The following is a 19383-nucleotide window of genomic DNA, read 5'->3' as shown; positions in this document are numbered from 1 at the left end:
TCCAAAGAAAATCAAACCAGGATTACTCTTCTAATTACACTAATCATAGCAAAGACTGCACGCCAGGTACTGTTCTAACTGCCTTATGCATGTATCAACTCCGCTAATCCTCACAACATGTCTTTGAGATAAGGGTTATTCTTTCCTCATTTTGCAGGTAAGGAAACCAAGGTAAACAGAATATAAGGAGCTTGTTCAAGTCTACAGAGTTGGAGAATGGGGCCCGGGCTCCAGTTGCACAGTTGATCTCCACGGTCCTTGACCACCATACACAGTGGTCCTCTAAAAACAATTTGTAAACTTCTTGAAAGCTTTGCATTTGTAGCAACCAGAGTGATACTGTAAAGATAATGATTCTGGAAACCATCTGCAATGAGAATTAACCCCAGAAAATGTAGAAGACACAATTAGTCCTACAACAGGGATCCAAAGGTTGAAAAGCTAAGGAAACATGCTTCGTGGTTTGCAAGTTGGTGACCATGTCAGGGTGAAAGGACCAGCTTGTTGGCATTGATGACGGATATATCCAGATAGAAAGAGCTTAAGGAGCAGGAAGGAATGTCAGTCCCCAGTAGGAAATGGGATGAGATGCTGGTGTGCAACGTGAGGAAAATAATTCAGTCTTCCACTTTCTCAAAAGTTAAAAATAAAGACATTTTCTCCGAAGAGGAAGAGTCAGAGGAAAGGTCACATGACTCACCGAGAGTCAACTCCAGCTTTTAATTCTTGAGTGACAGTTTCCCTCTTTCTCTGGCTTTTAGAATTCAGGGTCTGCCAGGCACAGTACCAGTTCGAGCAAAGCTTCTAGATGGAAAGTCCCTCATTCCTTAGGACATCAGCTAATAATGCCGTTTGTTTTTCCTAACTATGCAGGTTCATTGGTTAGGCACATTCTTCTGGCACGAGCAGCCAGCCTAGAATTTGACAGCAGTTGGACAGCGTTATCTCCCTCTGCACTCAACAGTTAGACGTGGCCATGATTTCAGCCACACTTTTCAGACGAAATTAGGATGCTTAGTCTGAGCCATGAATGTACCTGATTTCCTGTGCCTGAAAGGCCGTGTTCTTTAGAACATGAGACGGGAGCTGGCAGGCTGAGCACAGGCACTGGGGTCATGGCTGTTCCCCAGGAGCAGCTGTAGCACCACCGAGGTCAGTGCTGAGACGTATAAGTCAACGTCTGGCAACTTTAGGGGATGCCTTTAAATCACAGCAAGTCAGCAACGGAGGGGAAAACACCCAACACAGAGTGAGTGAAGCAGGTTTCTTAGAGTCCCATGGAGTCAGATGACTCTTAGCAAAGCTAAACAGATGTGGCACGTGACATGCAAATTTTATTCATGCCTAACATCTGCCTGGTGGCTCAGATGGTAAAGAACCCGCCTGCCAATGCGGGAGACCCGGGTTCGCTCCCTGGGTCAGGAAGATCCCCTGGAGAAGGAAATGGCAACCCACTCCAGTATTCTTGCCTGGAGAATCCCAAGGACGGAGGAGCCTGGTGGGCTACAGTCCATGGGGTTTCGAGGGTAGGACACAGCTTAGGGACTAAGCAATGAAACAGCTGCGCGGAACTCTCACTGACTTTGAAAGAGCTATAGCAGAAAGTAAGAGAAGGGGAGGGTAGGAAGAAGAGATGTGAGTCTGGTTCCCGGATGCAGCATCTGTGCCTGGCAGTCTCTTCTCATCTTTCTAAGGTCACAAGGGTGAGCGTACCTCTGGTTTCCTCAGGCTCTAGCCAGTTTTAAAAAACAAACGGAGAGATGTCAGCGATTTAAATAACAAATTACCTGAAAATTTGTATGCTTTCATTGAATGAGACACTTTGGCTGTGATTCGGAAAATTTCTTGTCAATAAACTTATTTCCAGAACCTAAGAAAACATAAGAATTCAATATCTATATCCTCTCTGAGATAACTAAATTTAACCACTTTTTCTAGCTTGTTGATCAATATTAAGTGCACTTAATATTTCTCCTTTGGCATAAAGACTGCTTGTGAGTGCTTCAATTTTTTGTCTTTGAAATCTTTTTCTCTTGCTGATTGTCCATTTAAATGTATTTTTAAACTCTGCTTTAAACTTCTGCTTCCTTTTTCTGTCACTTTTTTTTAAAATTAAACCTTAGCTGACTGACTTCTACAGCAATATAAAGGTATATATATTTTCCTGTATATAATTTAATACATGTAAATAAATTATTTTCTCCCCTGAAGGCAGCAGAATAGTATTTGCTTCTTTGGGTTGCCTTTTATGTATGTCCTGTATTTTTAACTATTATATTTCTTTTAAAGAGAAAGGCAAATAAATATAATATGTAAAGGACAAGTGGAAAATTAAAATTAGTGAATGTTCCCAGCTTTGTTAATTAATTTGCATTCTTGACTGATAGTTGGGTAAGAAATGAAATATGTTTGCTTTGGGGAAATTATTGTTGTGCTAAGTGTGTAATTAGCTATGCCATCTTGTAATTGTAATTTCCTCAATTCTCACAGGACTCGAAAGCTTATTACCACCTGCTTGAACAGGTGGCTCCAAAAGGAGATGAAGAAGGTATTCCTGCTGTTGTTATTGACATGTCAGGACTGAGGGTAAGTCCACACCCCAAGTTGTGTGTCGATGCCATTATTCCCCTGCATTGGCGGTTCCATTGCCCTGCAGGATGCTGGCTCCAGAGGTCCGTGAGTGGACATCTCTGCTTAGAGCCCTGTTAAATTTTTAAAAACTGTTAACAGTTTGGGGCAGTAATTGTGGAAAATTGAATCTGGAAATAAACATTAAGCAAGAGGAGTGGAGTCCATGCATTGCAACAAAAGATCCTGAATCACACAGTGTAGTTCCTACGTACCACAACCAGGACCTAACTTGGCCAAAAAATAAATATTTTTTAAAAGAAATTTGAAAGAAAAAACTCATTCCTGAATGAGAAGTAAAGTATCTGAAATATATAATCTATAGTATTAACTAGTAAAGCATCATTTTAAGAGATAATTCCAGTTTTAGTAAGTTCTAGTTGTCTGAAAATTAGTGCTTTCATAGACTTTTAAGAGCATTAAAAGGCAGTGAACTGTATTTCAACAAAGCTTAAGTCTTCTATTAAGAGTCTGCTTATAAATGACTAGAAATTCTCTAGTCCTGTTTGAATAGACTTTTAATATGTTAAGGAGTGATGTTCAATCTGAAGTCTGCAAGGCCAAATTGGTATTATATATTTATCAGTGATACTATGTAGGTTAAATTTTATCTTGTCAGAGTTGCAGGTACACTAGCTGAATGTGGGTAAAGAAGTTAAACTAATCAGAAGCTCTTGTTTGCAGTTGTAAATATTTTTAATGAACTAAAAATAACTGTAATTTATTATTTAATAAATGACCTTTTTGTGAAGTCTGTACAAGAAAATTGCCTGGAGAAGGGAACGGCTACCCACTCCAGTATTCTTGCCTGGAGAATCCCATGGACAGAGGAGCCTGATGGGCTACAGTGGGGTTTCAAAGAGTCGGACACGACTGAGTGACTAATACTACTACTGCTGCTGCTGTGCCAGAAGATAATAAAAAGAAAGCCTAGTGGTTGAAAATAATTAAGATCAACTTAAATGATAAAATTGTAGAATCTACTGCATCTCTTTAAAAACGAGACAACCATTCATCTGAAACGGTCCTGCCCTGTATAAAGATAGGAGGACTCGATTAATTAAGTAGATATTCCTCTTACTTGAAACTCTGATTTGTGTGTGTGTAAGTGTGTTAATCACTCAGTCATGTCTGAATCTTTGTGACCCATGAACTGTAGCCCACCAGGCTCCTCTGTCCATGGGAAGATACTAGAGTATGTAGCCAGTCTCTTCTGTAGCATCTTCCCGACCCAGGGATAGAACCTGAGTCTCCCACACTGCAGGCAGATTATTTACTGTCTGAGCCACCAGGGAAGCCCCCTTCTGATTTGGGTCCAGGCAAATAGGAGGAGTGCTTTGCTGTTATTAGGTATCTACCTGAGGTTGAACACGGAGGGTTTCGGTAAGATGCCCGTCTGCTTTTCATGTTGCCCATGTCTGCTTTGTGCCCGGAGAAGCTCTGGCCCAGCCTTGAGATGGGTGTCCTCTTCCACCGCAGGAGAAGGACGACATCCAGAGGGCAGAATGCATGCTACAGCAGGCGGAGAGGCTGGGCTGCCGCCAGTTTGTCACGGCCACAGACGTTGTCCGAGGGAACCCCAAGCTGAACTTGGCTTTTATTGCCAACCTCTTTAACAAATACCCTGCCCTGCACAAGCCTGAGAACCAGGACATCGACTGGGGGGCTCTGGAAGGTAACTGGAAACCAGTTGCGTAAATGTTCTGAGAAGCAGTCACAGTTCTAATTCAAGAGTAATTCAGAATCACCTCCTAAGCAAACATAAGCCCCTCACGTGGGAGATTTGCAAACAAGTCATCCATTCTCTGGTACCTAACAAAGAGAATAAATAGATTAATCAAGTCAATTACAGCCAAGGAGGAATAATCAACTACCATTCTATCGCATCCATTATACATGGGCTTCATCCATTATCAGAATTAAATGTTTTAGGGAAGACAGTGCATTTAATTATTGGATGAAATAAATCCTGAGTTCCAAAAGCCTAATTTATGTACATAATGGACTGAGTGTTAATTCCTAGAGGCAAGAAATTGCAGCCACTTGTCATCTAAAAATGATATTTAACTTATGCTAAGAGGTGCTTACTGAGGTTTTTGTTTTGTCTCTGATTTGGGTAATGGGGGTCATGGAGTAATATTTTGAGGCAAAATCCATGACAGTTATATTTAGGGGGTTAATGCCCTAAACCTAGACAAAAGTCACATAGCTTTTAGTCCGGTTCTAATAGGTGAAGTTGCCAGAGATGTTTCTCTCTTTTTTTCCCATTGTGAATGAGTCCCAATATTGAGATAGAAAAATCAATACAAAAATAATAATAAGTGAATATCGCCAAAGAAAGGAAATCTACCTTTTAAAGAATTGGTTAATCCTTTTCTACAATGCTTTACTCCAGCTGGAAATGCCAAGTCAATCCATGTTCCATCACTCTGCATTTGTATGCCTTTCGTGTACGGTGGTCAGGGGCCCATGCATTCTGTTGACTACCAAGTTTGTAGCCAAGCCCTCTCATCACCCATTTCCAGCTGCTTCCAGATCATCTACATTTGGGTCCATCACTGTTGCTTGAAATTCAGCATATTGATCAGAATTATCAATATGAAAAGCAGAATTGATCATTTCCCCCCTCCTGCATTGCCTCTCTGCCCATCCCCCAACCTCCCATCCCATCCACTCTCCTTTAGAAATTCTCCATTTCCATGAATCATACCACATTTTTCTCTCTTCAGTCACCAAAATCCTGGGTTCCCCTTTGGTATCTTCCTCTCCTTCACCCCTAAATCTCTTGAATCAGCAAATACTAAAAATCCTTCCCACAGAATGACTTTTAGATTGTTATTTTTCCTTTCTGCTCTTCTGGACTCTTATTAAATCATACACCAACTGTTTCAATAGGTTGTAGGGGCCTAGCCCTCCATCCGTCAAGCGCTTGAATGTGCCCATGTGCTGGTGTCAAACACTCTCCCCTCTGTGTGTTTAATTTAAATGCATATTGCCTTTCAGTAATTCTGCACACTGCTGCCAAACACATCATAGTACTGCTTTCATTATAACTCTGCCTTGCTCGAGAATTTATTATAGTAATTAAAAAATAACCCATAATGACTGTTGTTGTCTAATATATCAACCAAAATCTGCTACCTGACATCCAGAGATCCCCGATTCTGGTTCCAGCCACTAAACAGCCTTATTGGTGTGGACCGTACTACACAGATATCTGGAAAGTCAGTTTCTAACAGACCTTGTCTTGTTGTTCCCTTGTGTTCATATTTACATAATCTCCTACCCCGTCCTCCTTACTTGTCCCCTGAAATTGCCTCCTATTTCCTCTTTACCATCTAGATTTTACTAGCCCTCTAAGGCAGAGCTCAAACTGCACTGCCTCCAAATGTAGCCTGTACAATTCTCTCCTTTATCTCAACTCAGATATAAATATCCACCTCATATGGTAGCCCTCTAGCTTGCATGATCCCTCTTTGATTCTCAAAACACATTTTCTTCCAGAAAGAATGTAAGCCTTTGAGGGACAACCCTGAACAGTTTACCCGCATGGGCTCTTGTACGCTGTTGATAATAATAGATGCTGTTCTCATTGAATTGAATTGGAAAAACAGTTAATGCAGAATAGCAACCCTCATTCAAATCCGTTAGGGTTTTTATATTTTTTAATTCTACTTTCAGTGTTTGTGACAGCTGCTTTAGTGAAACTTTGATCATAAAAAAAGCATATTTTCTTGGTGCCTGAAAGATAACTAGTCTTCATTCATTTAGGTGAGACAAGAGAAGAGCGGACGTTTAGGAACTGGATGAACTCCTTGGGTGTAAACCCGCGAGTCAATCATCTGTACAGGTAAGAATATTGAGGGCCTCTTCCTGAATATGAGGTACCAAGACCTGTGAAGATGCCCAAGATTTCAAATATCACTGGTGTGCAGTTCTGTTCGAAAAATGTGTGCACCTCAGTGAGAAGTGGGGAAACGCCGAATTGAGCAGCAGGTGTTGAAAAACTCACTTCCATACACCAACCTTGCTATGTATTTAGTACAGTAAGTCCCCTACATATGAATGAGTTCCATTTGGAGAGGGTGTCCATAAGTCCATTCTATTCAAAAGTCCAACAAAGTTAGCCTAGGTAACCAACTAACGCAATCGGCTATATAGTACTGTACTGTAATAGGTTTATAATACTTTCCGCACAAATAATATGTTAAAAACAAACACAAAAATAAAAACATTTTTAATCTTACAGCACTTTGGAAAGTATTGTACAGTACAACAGCTGGCACCCAGGGGCTGGCATCAAGTGGGCAGGCAAGAAATAAAGATACTGTACTCTATATGTGCATCCTACGAGCATGTTCAGTCGCTCAGTTGTGTCCGACTCTTTGTGACCCCATGGACTGTAGCCTGCCAGGCTCCTCTGTCCATGGAATTTCACAGGCAAGAATACTGGAGTGGGTTGCCATTTCTTTCTCCAGAGGATCTTCCCAACGCAGGGATCAAACCCACATCTCCTGCATTTGGCAGGTGGATTCTTTTCCGCTGAGCCACCAGGGAAAGTGAAGTGAAATCGCTCAGTCGTGTCCGACTCTTTGTGACCCCATAGACTGTAGCCTACCAGGCTCCTCTGTCCATGGGATTCTCCAGGCAAGAGTACTGGAGTGGATTGCCATTTCCTTCTCCAGGGGATCTTCCCAACCCAGGGCTCAAACCCGGGTCTCCCGCATTCTAGACAGACGCTCTACCGTCTGAGCCACCAGGGAAACCTGTACCGTAAAGTATGCAGAAACATAGCCACTTGTAGAGGGTGCAGGCACATGACAGTGTATGCCAGCCATGTGCCCTAACTTCTGTGATTGGACATGCAAACATACATTCGAGTGTTTGAAAGTTTGCAACTTGAAGGTTCATGTGTTGGGGACCTACTGTACAAAAACCATAATCCAGCAGCAAAAGAACAAATCGACTCTATGACAGATCTACCCAAGATCTGCTCACAAGCAGGCCACAGAGTGAATGTTCAGTTTGTAGGCGTGTCTCCAATGCCACTTGTTGGAGCTGTTTGTTTTTCTGGAGAATCTGTGTTTCTGCTGAAGAGGCATTAGTGGTCACACCTGGAGGACACTTCTAGGAAACTCCCTCCCTTTCTCTGAGTCAGAATTTCTTCCCCTCTAAAGATGAAGTGACTGATCCCAGTGTGGCCGAGTTCCTGGGAACGTTACTTGAACTAATGTGTAAAGAATTGCGGGGCCCGCTCCTGGCCCTTCATAAATGTTGGGTATCTGAGAATTCTTTTGTGTTTGTTTTTATTCAGTGACTTATCAGATGCCCTGGTCATCTTCCAGCTCTATGAAAAGATTAAAGTCCCTGTTGATTGGAACAGAGTGAACAAACCACCATACCCCAAACTGGGGGGGAACATGAAGAAGGTAAATGATGGCTCTTGTGAGGGTCTGGTTGTCAAGTGAAGTCCTAAGCCCACAAGAGCACTGTGTGAATACTTTGATCAGGAAGCCAAGCTCAGATAAGAAATACTTATCCAGGAATTAACTTAAGAGTACAGCAATCAGAAACCTGAGTGGTTTTTATTAAAGGGAGTTCATTATTTCAGTTGATTGCTTATTTATAATCCCATGTTAGATGTCTTTACGCGTCATGATGTAAAAATTCTAATTAAGATAATTAGAGCAAGCAGCGCTGCGGGGTGCCTTTCCCTCCAGCAAGATCCTCATTCTAATTTTCTAAAGGATCGAAACCTGTGCTCACAGTTTGACATGTACAAATAGTATGTCTCGTGAGAACACATTGTTTTGTAAAAGCAGCCCCAACCACGGGGGTGGCACGAACATTTCCCACCATTTATCGTCCCTGCGACCCAGTAATCCATGAATCGTAGCCACGGCAACACCCATCCCACATATGTCAGTCCACTGTGTGCTTACAGGATCTGGATTTTCCAGGTCAGTCTCTACAAATTCAACTATTTTAGGGATATTTTAGACAGGTTATTTAGTATGGCTTTCTAGTTATGTCATGGGGTAGAGCTGTGAAAATGGTCATCATAATAACTCATTTTGGCTTTACACCTGGTACACTATGAATATTTTTTGTTCTTTTGATGAGAGTGAGGGGCACTGTTTAAGAAAAGGTGGAAATAAATAAATAAGACTTTCCTGCTGGTCCAGTGGTTAAGACTCCAACCTCCCATTGCAGGGGGTCTGGGGTTTCAATCCTGGTTGGGAAACCAGATCCTGCATGCGGCAACTGAGACCTGGTGCAGCCAAATTAATTTTTTTTAAAAAGATGGAAAATTATTTGACTAATTTAGAATCCTAGAACTGCAGAATTAGAGACTTGAGAGATTATTCAGTCTGACCTTATTATTTCATTTTGTGTCTATTTTTATCATCTTACTTCCTCTGGTATTTATCATCAAAGAGATGATGACATTAGATTGTTTCCTTTCCTGCTCATTGACAGCTTGAGAATTGTAACTATGCAGTGGAACTGGGGAAGAATCAGGCAAAGTTCTCCCTGGTTGGCATTGGTGGACAAGATCTCAATGAAGGAAACCGCACCCTAACGTTGGCCTTGGTCTGGCAGTTAATGAGAAGGTAACACAGCTCAGGGAAATGGCATTTTGTTGAACATATTCTTTATTTTTAAAATTATATTTATTTTTAATTAATTGATGATTGCTTTACAATATTGGTTTGATTGAATGTATTTTTTAATCTAGAAAAGTACTGGCAAATTTCAGGAATGTGATTTAATCCAGTAAAACTATATTTTAAGCTAAGCTGAAACCCAAAGGAATGTTGTGGGGGGTTGCTGGGCATGTCTTGTTTTTTTTTGTTTGTTTTTTCTTTCGTTTCTATCAGTTTTGTTTCAGGTACTTTGAAATTCTGTTGTCAAGTTCATCAGTATTTTAGGTTATGTTTTCTTTATGAGTCACCCTTTTTCATGTGGCGTGACCCTCAATGCCTGATAACACTCTTTTTCTCTAAAAGCTATTTTTCCAGATAGTGATACAGCTTCTTGATTAGTTTTAGCATGATACGTTTTTTCCCCCATCCTCTAACTTTTAACTGATTGATGTAAATACAGTCGCTTATCCTTTAAAGGGACTTTCAAAATAAGGGGGGAAATATGCTATATTTACCTACATTTCTGTCATTTCGGGTGCTTTTCTTTTCATGGTATAGATCCAGATTTCTATCTGATACCATTTGCCTTCTACTTGAAATATTTCTAGTGGTGCAGATCTGTTGCCAAGGAATTATTTTAGCTTCTATATTTCTGATAAAGTCTTTATTTCATTTTTGCAAGGTATTTCATCTGAGTATAGAATTCTAGGTTGATAGTTTTCACTTTCATTATCCTGAAGGTAGTGTTCACTGTCTTCTAGCTTGCATTGTTTCCAGTGGTAAACCTATTGTATTTCTTATCTTTGTTCCTCAGTGCTAAGTCTGACTATTTTCGACCCTCTGGGCCATGGCCTGCCAGGCCCCTCTGACCATGGAGGTCTCCAGGCAAGAATACTGGAGTGGGTTGCCATTAACTTCTCCATTGTTCCTCTGTAGGTCATGTCTTTTCTCTTCTGGCTTCTTTCAAGATTGTCTCTTAATCACTGGTTTTAAGTAGTTTGATATGATGTACTTTGGTGTTTCTTGCACTTGAGATTTGTTCAGCTTCTTGCATCTGTGGGTTTATAATTTTCATCAAATTTGGGAAAACGTTGGCCTTTATTTATTCGAATTTGACTCCTGTACCCATCCTAGTTTTTCAGGACTCTTGAGTATTTGATCATTGAAGTTGTCCCAGAATTCACTGATGCTCAGATCATCTTTTTCCTTTATGTTTCATTTTTTCTTCTCTGTTTCATTTGGGATAATTTCTATTGCCTTGTCTTAAATTCGCTACTCTTCTACAACGTCTGCCATTAATTCCGTTTGGTGTATATGTGTTTCATTTTAGACTTTGTAGTTTTCATGTATAGAAACTTGATTTAGGGCTTTTTGACATCTCCTATATCTCCTTCCTTAACCTTCTTGAGCTATAGACTATAAGTACAATAACTGCTATTTCTGTTAATTGATTTTTAACTTCACTATGGCTCATACTTTCTTGCTTCCTGGAATGCCTACTGATTTTTCACTGTATGTAAGGCATTGTGAATTTTACCTTGCCGTTTGCTAGATATTTCTGTATTCCTTTAAAGAAAGTGAAGTCGCTCAGTTGTGTCCAACTCTTTGCGACCCTACGAACCACAGCACACCAGCCCTCCCTGTCCATCACCAGCTCCCAGACTCCACCCAAATCCATATCCATTGAGTCGGTGATGCCATCCAACCATCTCATCCTCTGTTGTCCCTTTCTCCTGCCCTCAATCTTTCCCAGCATCAGGGTCTTTTCAAATGAGTCACCTCTTCACATCAGGTGGCCAAAGTATTGGAGTTTCAGCTTCAACATCAGTCCTTCCAATGAACGCCCAGGACTGATCTCCTTTAGGATGGACTGGTGGGATGCAGTTACGTTACTTAAACCCAATTTGATCCTTTGGGGGCTTACTTAAAATCTTAATTAATCTCAAGCTAATTTTGTTTCTCAATACTGAGATAATCTCATCTGAGTACTTTACTTGATGCTCCATATATCATGAGATTTGTCTACTCTGACTGGTGGGAGCCAGATGTATCCCACGCTTGTGTGAACTCCAAGGATTGCTCTGCCCATTCATTTCTGCAAGTTCTTTTCCCAGCCTCAGTGTAATTTGCTCAAATGCATGTACCAAGTCGCACTCTGCTAAGCACTCGAGGCAGAACTTCTGAAGATCTCCGGAGCTTTTATTCTAGATGACTCTGCTCTCTAGGCAGCTCTCTTCTCTCTGCTGTTCTGCCGCACGCATTCCAGCACCGTGGCTTCCTTGAGTTCTCAACCCTGTCCCGTCAGCTCATCGAGACTGTCATGCTTTGTTTGAGTTCTCTTGCCTTGCACTGCAGCCTGGGAATTCTCTGTGCAATAAGCTGGGACAATCTTAGGGCTCAACACATTCGTTTTCCTTCTCAGGGACCCCTGTTTTGTGCTTCCTGTTGTCCAAAGTCTAGATAACACCATTTCCTATTTTTTCATTGCGTTTTATGTGTTTAAGGCAGAAGGGTCAGTCTGATTCCTATTATTCCATCATGACCAGAAGCAGAATTTCCTGCTATTTCTATAACAGAGAACTTTAGATACCTTTTAGCTGTCATTCAGTCACTCAGTTGTGTCTTTGCAACCCCATGGACTGCAGCACACCAGGCTCCCCTGTCCTCCACTGTCTCCCGGAGTTCACTCAAACTCATGTGCATACCTTTTAGAGCCAAATAAAAAATTTGATTAATGTGAGAGCTCTGTGGACAAAGTATTTAATCAATAGTAGAATATAATAAGATACAGAAATGGAAGATAAATGATGAGAAAAGTAAACAAGTTTTGGTACGAAAGCATGAGCCTGGGGAGAATTCTAGATAGCAAAGCTGTAAGCATTAACTAGTTCACTTCTACCTGCTTTGCTCTTTTCCTCCTATACAGATAGCCCTGAGCAGGCAGGAGTCCTCCATTCCTTAATTAGAGCCTATGTTAGAGTGACTTAATTCATTTTTCTATCTGGAAGGAAGCCCCAGAAACCATATGTCACATTACATTATATCTAACAAGGTAATGGCAGAGACAAGGTTTGTCATTTCCTGGAGCACAGAAGCTCTATTCCCAGGCCACCGTCTGCAGGTCCTAATATTTATTATGGTCCTCAGAGTAATTATGTCGGTGTTCCCAGGTGATGGAGGGTGGTCAGAAGTGATCATAATCTGATCACTACCTGATTTACATTTGCTTTATCAAGTATGATGCTCCATTACCCTTTTTTCAACCGGGACCTCTTTAATGATCAAAGGCGGGTGTCATAGACTTCTCTGGCACAGAAATCACCAGCGCTAAAGCAGCTGTAACTCTAGTCCCTGTTACGCTGCCTGTATCGAGAACATTGCCGAAAGTTCCTAACAGCTGTTCTGTCAGGAGTTTATTTTCAGAAACACCTTCTGAACTCCCTGCTATTTTACTTTCCATGTGTGTTTAATTCTTAACAGAATGGCTTTTGGTACTGATCGCTTTGAAAACCAAAACCGAAGTCTTTTTAGTTGCCACAGTCAAATTGACTCTTGGGTCTGAAGATGAAAACATCTTTGATATTTTGTTTTAGTGACTTAAAAAAAAATACTCAGGCCAACTCTATTGAAAGCATCTTTGATATTTTGTTTTAGTGACTTAAAAAAAACTACTCAGGCCAACTCTATTCTATTTTGAATTTCATAATATCTGAAAATCACCTTGCAATATGATCTTTGTTCTGAAAGTTTTATAAAAATGTGACCCAACATCACAGTTTAAGGCTGGTATGTATATATATATAAAACAAGGGCTAGTTTGAGCTGAGTCTCTTCCTGGTTAATAAGTCCTATTTCTCATGAGTCTTTACTGTATAAGAATTGTGGAGACTTCCCTGATGGTTCAGTGGTTAAGACTCCAAGCTGCCAGTGCTTGCGGCAAGATTTGATCCCTGTCGGGAAACTAAGATGCCACATACTGTGTGGCATGGGGATCTTTAATCAAGAGATTAAAAAATAATAATAATAATTTCCTATAAGAAAATGGACAGAGAAATTCCTTACTATTGAAGGTGATGAAATGACTGGTAATTATGTAAATTCCAGCAGAAGGGGATTTTTTTCTTTCTCTGTGTGCCACATATTAACAGATCTAATAAATTTAGAGCCAGTTCTAGCTGAAATTTATGTCACTGGTTTGCACAGATGTGTTAATTTGGTCATTTATCTGGACAATAAATGGCATGTCATTTTTTCCCCCTCAAAACAAATGAGAGCCTAAACCTCCCTTTCCCCTTCAGTAGCCTGGAAATTGGTCTCAGATTGGAAAGCTGGCAGATTGCGTGTGTATAAATTTGGAGACAAAAGCCTGAGGCAAGTAGACTGCCAGCAGACAGCAGCAGTAGACTCCAGCAAAGGAGCGCGAGTCTGCAGCAGGCAAAGGAGGGAATTCTCTCCACATCAGATAGGCTGCGGACAGCGAATTGGGGATAGGCCTGTGAAAAAGAGAGCAGCTAGGTCTGCCCCTCAGGGTCACATGTTATATGAATAAACCACGAGTTCCATGGCAGGAAAGCACGAAAGTCATAATCACAGCCCCTCCAGCCCCGCATCCCACCCATCCCCTGCTGTTGCATGAGGCCCAGCCTAAAGCTGGGACTCATGGGGCCACTTCACTTCTTCAATCCTTATTGGAGTATAATTGCTTTACAGTTGTATTAGTTTCTGCTGCTGCTGCTGCTGCTGCTAAGTCGCTTCAGTCGTGTCCGACTCTGTGTGACCCCATAGACGGCTCTGCTATACAGCAAAGTGAATCAACAATACATGTACCTGAGTGCGTGCTTAATCTCTCAAGTTGAGTTTGACTTTTTGCAACCCCATGGACTGTGGCCCGCCAGAGTCCTCTGTCCATGGGATTTTCCAGGCAAGAATACTGGATTGGGTTGCCATTTCCTCCTCCCGAGGATCTTCCCAACCCAGGGATTTGAACCCACATTGCTTATGTCTTCTGCTTTGGCAGGCGGATTCTTTACCACTGAGCCACCAGGGAAGTACCACCGCCTCAATTTTATTTTTTGGTAAAGAAAAGTTGCAGAAGCTCTTTTCCTCCCCATCGCCAGTGATGGGGAAGTGCTTTCATCTGAAGAAAGTGGGTCATTACTCCTTTTTCAGAGATAACACTTGAAAGCCGTGTGGGAGATCATGAAGGACGGTGTTTTCCACAGAATCAGTAACTGGAGGAAGACACCCGATGGGTTATGTAAGCAAAACCCCAGGCGGAGGGTGACCTCAATTAGGGAGGCCCTCCAGACAGGCCGGAGACTTGAATTTCAGTTTGGACAACGCACGCTGAAACCCTAGTCTTTCATGGGTAATTTGACCACCTCCTCGGCACCCTTAACAAGACTGAACCCTGAGGCCAGCTGACCTGCCCACTTGCTCACTGCTTGCCTCTCTGTTTCCCTTTTGAGAGGGATCAGCTTGGGGAATGGTGAGTCTTCTCTGCTCCCTGGAATTTTAAGAGTGTGAAGCATCGTAACGTTCCCCACCACCACACTTCTCATAATCGTGGGTCTCAAAGGCAGTGCTTACTCTCAAACTAGAGATTAACTAGAGATTAATTTCTACTTCTCTCTTATACCGGGGAAACTTTTATGTTTTTTCTTTGTTATGTTAGCTGGTTGGGCTTTTCCTTTTTTATTGACCTATAGCTGATTCACAATGTTGTATTAATTTCTGCTGTACAGCAGAGTGGTTCAGGTATACATGCATATGCATATATATATGTATATTTATACATTCTTTTTCATATTTTTCCCATTGTGGTTTGTCACAGGATGTTGAATACAGTTCTCTGTGGTATACAGTAGGGCCTTGTTGTTTATCCATTCTATAATTAACAGTTTGTATCTGCTAACCCCAAATACTTCCAATACATCCCTTCCCCCCCCACCTTTTCCCCTTGGCAATAGACAGAAGACAGAATAGACAGAAGTCTATTCTCCGTGTCTGTGAATCTGTTTGTGTTTTGTAGATACGTTCATGTGTGTCGTATTTTAGACTCCACGTACAAGTGATATCACATGGTGTTTGTCTTTCCCTTTCTGGCTTACTTCACTTAGTACGATCACCTCTAGTTTCATCCATGTTGCTTAAAATGGCATTATTTCATGCTTTTTGTGTTGAGTAATATTCCTCGTGTGTGTGTGTGTGTGTGTGTGTGTGTGTGTGTGTGTGTCTCCTTTATCCATTATCAGTGGACATTTAGGTTGTCTCCGTGTCTTGGCTATTGTGAATAGTGCTGCTCTGAACATAGGGGTGCATATGTCTTTTTGAAGGATAGTCTTGTCTGAATATATGTGCTTGGCCTTGCCTAACATTGAATTGTTCCTTGATTTTCATAGTTCCTTTAAGAAAAGCATCAAAGCCTTTGCTTCATTTTTCTTTCCTTGCTTCCCTTCTGCTTTCCCCTCCCACAATGACGGTGGTATTTGCTCTGCATCACAGTCTACATATAAAGTTCTATTTTGTTATTCTAAAAGGAACTAGTGTTATTACATATTCTTTGTTTCTCAGCTGGAATGGTATCCAGGCCATCTTCTGTGACAGGAAAAAATAAAAAATAAAAACGTCTACACTGGCAACTCTGTGAATAGTGAATTCTTTTTCTTATTTTTTTTCATTTTTATTGGAGTGTAGTTGACTTACAATGTTGTGTTACTTTCTGCTGAACAGCAAAGTGATTCAGTTATGCAAATACATATATCCAGTCTCTTTTAGATTCTTTTCCCATTTAGGTCATTGTAGAGTATTGAGACAGAGGAGGCAATGGCAGCCCACTCCAGTACTCTTGCCTGGCAAATCCCATGGACGGAGGAGCCTGGTGGGCTGCTGTCTGTGGGGTCGCACAGTGTTGGGCATGACTGAAGTGACCTAGCCGCAGCAGCAGAGTATTGAGAAGAGGTCCCTGTGCGACACAATTGTGGATTCCTTAGTGACTTTTCTCCAGAAATCATTCTTGGTTTTGTTCAGGTACACATTGAATATTCTTGAAGAAATTGGAGGCGGGCAGAAGGTCAATGATGACACTATTGTCAACTGGGTGAATGAAACATTGAAGGAAGCGGAGAAGAATTCATCCATCTCTAGTTTCAAGGTAACGTGCTTTGTCTCCCGCTCGCGGCCCCCTGAGCTCTATGCTTATCTTTATTGCTTTCACTCTGTCTTCAAGAGTGACCTTCAGTATGAGGTCTTTGAGGCACCCCTCCCATTTTGATTTTGCTTGAATGACCCATTATTGTTTTGATGTTCATAGGCCGTTTCATTGACAAATTTCTTGTCATTTTCCTCCCTAATAATTAATTTTAAAAATCCAGTCATTTTTTATAAAGGATTTTAGGCATTGTTCTTCCAAAGTAATATAAAATATGGTATTTTTTTAAGCATGCACAGCTCCATGGTTCAGACTGTTAACATGATGAGGGTGAAATGTAAAATGCTAGAAGATCTCCCATGGGGAATTTTCTTTCTTTCCTTTTTTTTTTTTAAGAAAAAAAGCAGTTGTGTACTTGTATCCAAATCCCATTTTTATTAATAACAGCATTATATTTATTACATTTCTCATCTCATGTTTTAAACATTAGCTGGATTCTTTCTCAAGGGCCCTGAGCACTTACTTGATCCAGAGTATAGTGTCGGCGTCCCATCGTAACTACATTTTCTTGATTTAAAGGTCAAGACTGGGGGAGGGACCCCTTCAGAGTTATATTAACAGGGTGGGTGAGGCAGTTTGTCATGATGTGGATCCTCTGCTTCAAAATCAAGAGAAAAGTAAAAATCTCTCTCCTCCCAGAAAGGGCAGGGGGTGTATCTCTGGGCTGGGCTGTACCAGGGGTGCCTGGATTCTGTGAGCTCCGCACAGGACACAGCTGGCTCTGTCTGCCCTCCACTTCCCATTCATTTGGGCTGAAGAGCTGAGCATCGGTCGAAGCAGAGACTGGTGATCGACATGAACAAGTCTTTCCAGAAAGAGATCAGGGAAGGTGGTGAAGAAGGGTGTTCCCAGGATGGACTGCACCCTGAGGACCAGGGCCTTCTTGTTCACAGATATTGTGAAGACAGCTTTACCATTTCCCTGCTTTTTTTTTTTTTTTTTTTTTTTTACCACTTTGCGTGGCATGTGGGATCTTAGTTCCCTGACCAGAGATCAAACCTGTGCCCCCTGTGACGGAGGCACGGAGTCTTAACCACTGATCCACGAGGGAAGTCCCACTACTTTCCTGATTGTATAAAGAGGAATCTGGGGCTCATTTAGCTCCTGAAGCCACAGCTAGTAATTGCAGGTGGTGTCCACTAGGGAGGGGAAAGCGCCTTTCACTGCAAGGTGAGGTTCTAGAGCAGAGTGTGTCTGTAGGTCACGTGACCGTGGCTATGAAACGATGGTTAAACAGTCCCAGGAGTGCGTCTCTTGGGATAACAGCTGCCACTTTACAGGAACGCAGCCCTTTTCATTACCTGGCAGTTTCTGGGGTGTTCCTCTTTGGAATGTTTGTCAGTTTTTTTTCTCCTTGTGATGCTCAGGGTGAATTTTCTTCTGTCTTCTCACCAAGTCATTACAGAATAGGTCCAAAGAAAAGAAAAAAACACGAAAGGAAAATGTCAAATTAGCCCCACATTGCTTTTTTTTCCTTTTCTTTTTATTGATTTATTTTTGTTGTTGTTTTAATTTTTACAATGTTGTGTTGGCTTCTGCTGTGCAACAATGTGAATGAGCCATAATTATACATATATCACCTCCCTCTTGAGCCTCCCTCCCCTCCCCCTGTCCTGCCCCTCTAGGTCATCACAGAGAACCAGACTGGGATTTTAAGTGAAACCTTTCAAAAACTGAGCATAGCCCACCCCGCCATTAGCCACTGTGGAAACAGTCCTGGTCCCCCCTCACCTGTGAACGCTGCCGACTGCTGACCGTCTCGCTGCCCATCAGCCCCCCAAGACTGTGGGAAGAAAGTAGGGAAGAAGCTGAAACTCCAGTCTCTCCATTTTGCTTTCCTTGTGCTTCTTCACCAAAAAATTCTATGGAGATAGAAGCTCTGGCTAATAATGAAAATTAGAGTATGGTTATATGTATATTGATTTTAACTTTGTGGTAGGTCTTATATTACCTGGGCTTCCCTGGTGGCTCAGACAGTAACGAGTCCACCTGCAACGCAGAAGACCTGGGTTCGATCCCTGGGTTGGGAAGATCCCATGGAGGAGGAAATGGCAGCCCACTCCAGTATTCTTGCCTGGAGAGTTCCAGGGACAGAGGAGCCTGGTGGGCTATAGTCAACGGGGTTGCAGAGAGTTGGACACGACTGAGCGACTTTATATTACCCAGAAATAAGTAAAAATGGACCCGTCCTATTTTTTACATTGTTTTATTATTATTATTCATTTTTATTTCTTGGCCATGCTGCGCAGCATGTGGGATCTTAGTTCCCCAACCAGGGATCAAACCCATACCCCCTTCATTGGAAGAGTCTTAACCACTGGACTGTGACCAAGGAAGTCTCTACCTTTCCTATCTTTTTAAAAATATTTTTGTACCTCTGCAGAGGGCCTGTGCTGGAGACCTAGCATCTTGCAGGGGTCCCATGTCTTGTTTCTTGGTTAGAATTGACTCTGATTTGGACCCTCAAGGTATGAGGTGCTTAGACTTGACTGTGCTCAGATAGTGACATGCAGTCGCCTCTCCCTGTCTGTACTCACAGGTACCCAAGAGAGAGAGCAGAATTTCTGCATTCACAGCTCTGGGTGAGATTCCCTGTCTGTTGGCAGACAATGGGTTTCCTCTGCATAGTAAGCCACCAGGAAGCTACTGATGCCCCCTAGAGAAACATCACTTGGTTTGAAACACCATGTGCCACACTGTGGCATTTCCCAGACCAGGACGTATATATTTCTTATTTAAAAGGAAAGAGAAGGGACTTGCTTGGTGGTCCAGTGGTTAAGTCTCCACACTTCCAATGCAGGGGACACACGTTCCATCCCTGGTCAGGGAACTAAGCTCCCACATGGCACATGGAAAGTGAAAGTGAAAGTCGCTCAGTCTTGTCTGACTCTTTGCGAC

General features: G+C 41.9%; 1 protein-coding gene across 6 annotated transcripts in view; it reads left to right on the top strand.

Annotated features, from left to right (window-relative positions):
* LCP1 (lymphocyte cytosolic protein 1) overlaps positions 1-19383 on the top strand; it is a 93903-nt gene that overhangs the window by 70005 nt on the left and 4515 nt on the right. For all 6 annotated transcript variants that reach the window (XM_042254680.2, XM_060394319.1, XM_060394320.1 and 3 more), the window contains 6 exons: positions 2491-2586; positions 4108-4303; positions 6400-6478; positions 7943-8057; positions 9109-9242; positions 16305-16428. In XM_042254680.2, the coding sequence (XP_042110614.1) occupies positions 2491-2586; positions 4108-4303; positions 6400-6478; positions 7943-8057; positions 9109-9242; positions 16305-16428 (744 nt within the window). The remainder of the gene's footprint in view (positions 1-2490; positions 2587-4107; positions 4304-6399; positions 6479-7942; positions 8058-9108; positions 9243-16304; positions 16429-19383) is intronic.

Source organism: Ovis aries, chromosome 10 (genome assembly GCF_016772045.2).
Source record: "Ovis aries strain OAR_USU_Benz2616 breed Rambouillet chromosome 10, ARS-UI_Ramb_v3.0, whole genome shotgun sequence".
Taxonomy (NCBI): domain Eukaryota; kingdom Metazoa; phylum Chordata; class Mammalia; order Artiodactyla; family Bovidae; genus Ovis; species Ovis aries.
Note: the sequence above shows the minus strand (reverse complement) of the source record. Positions and strands in the feature narration are given on the sequence as shown.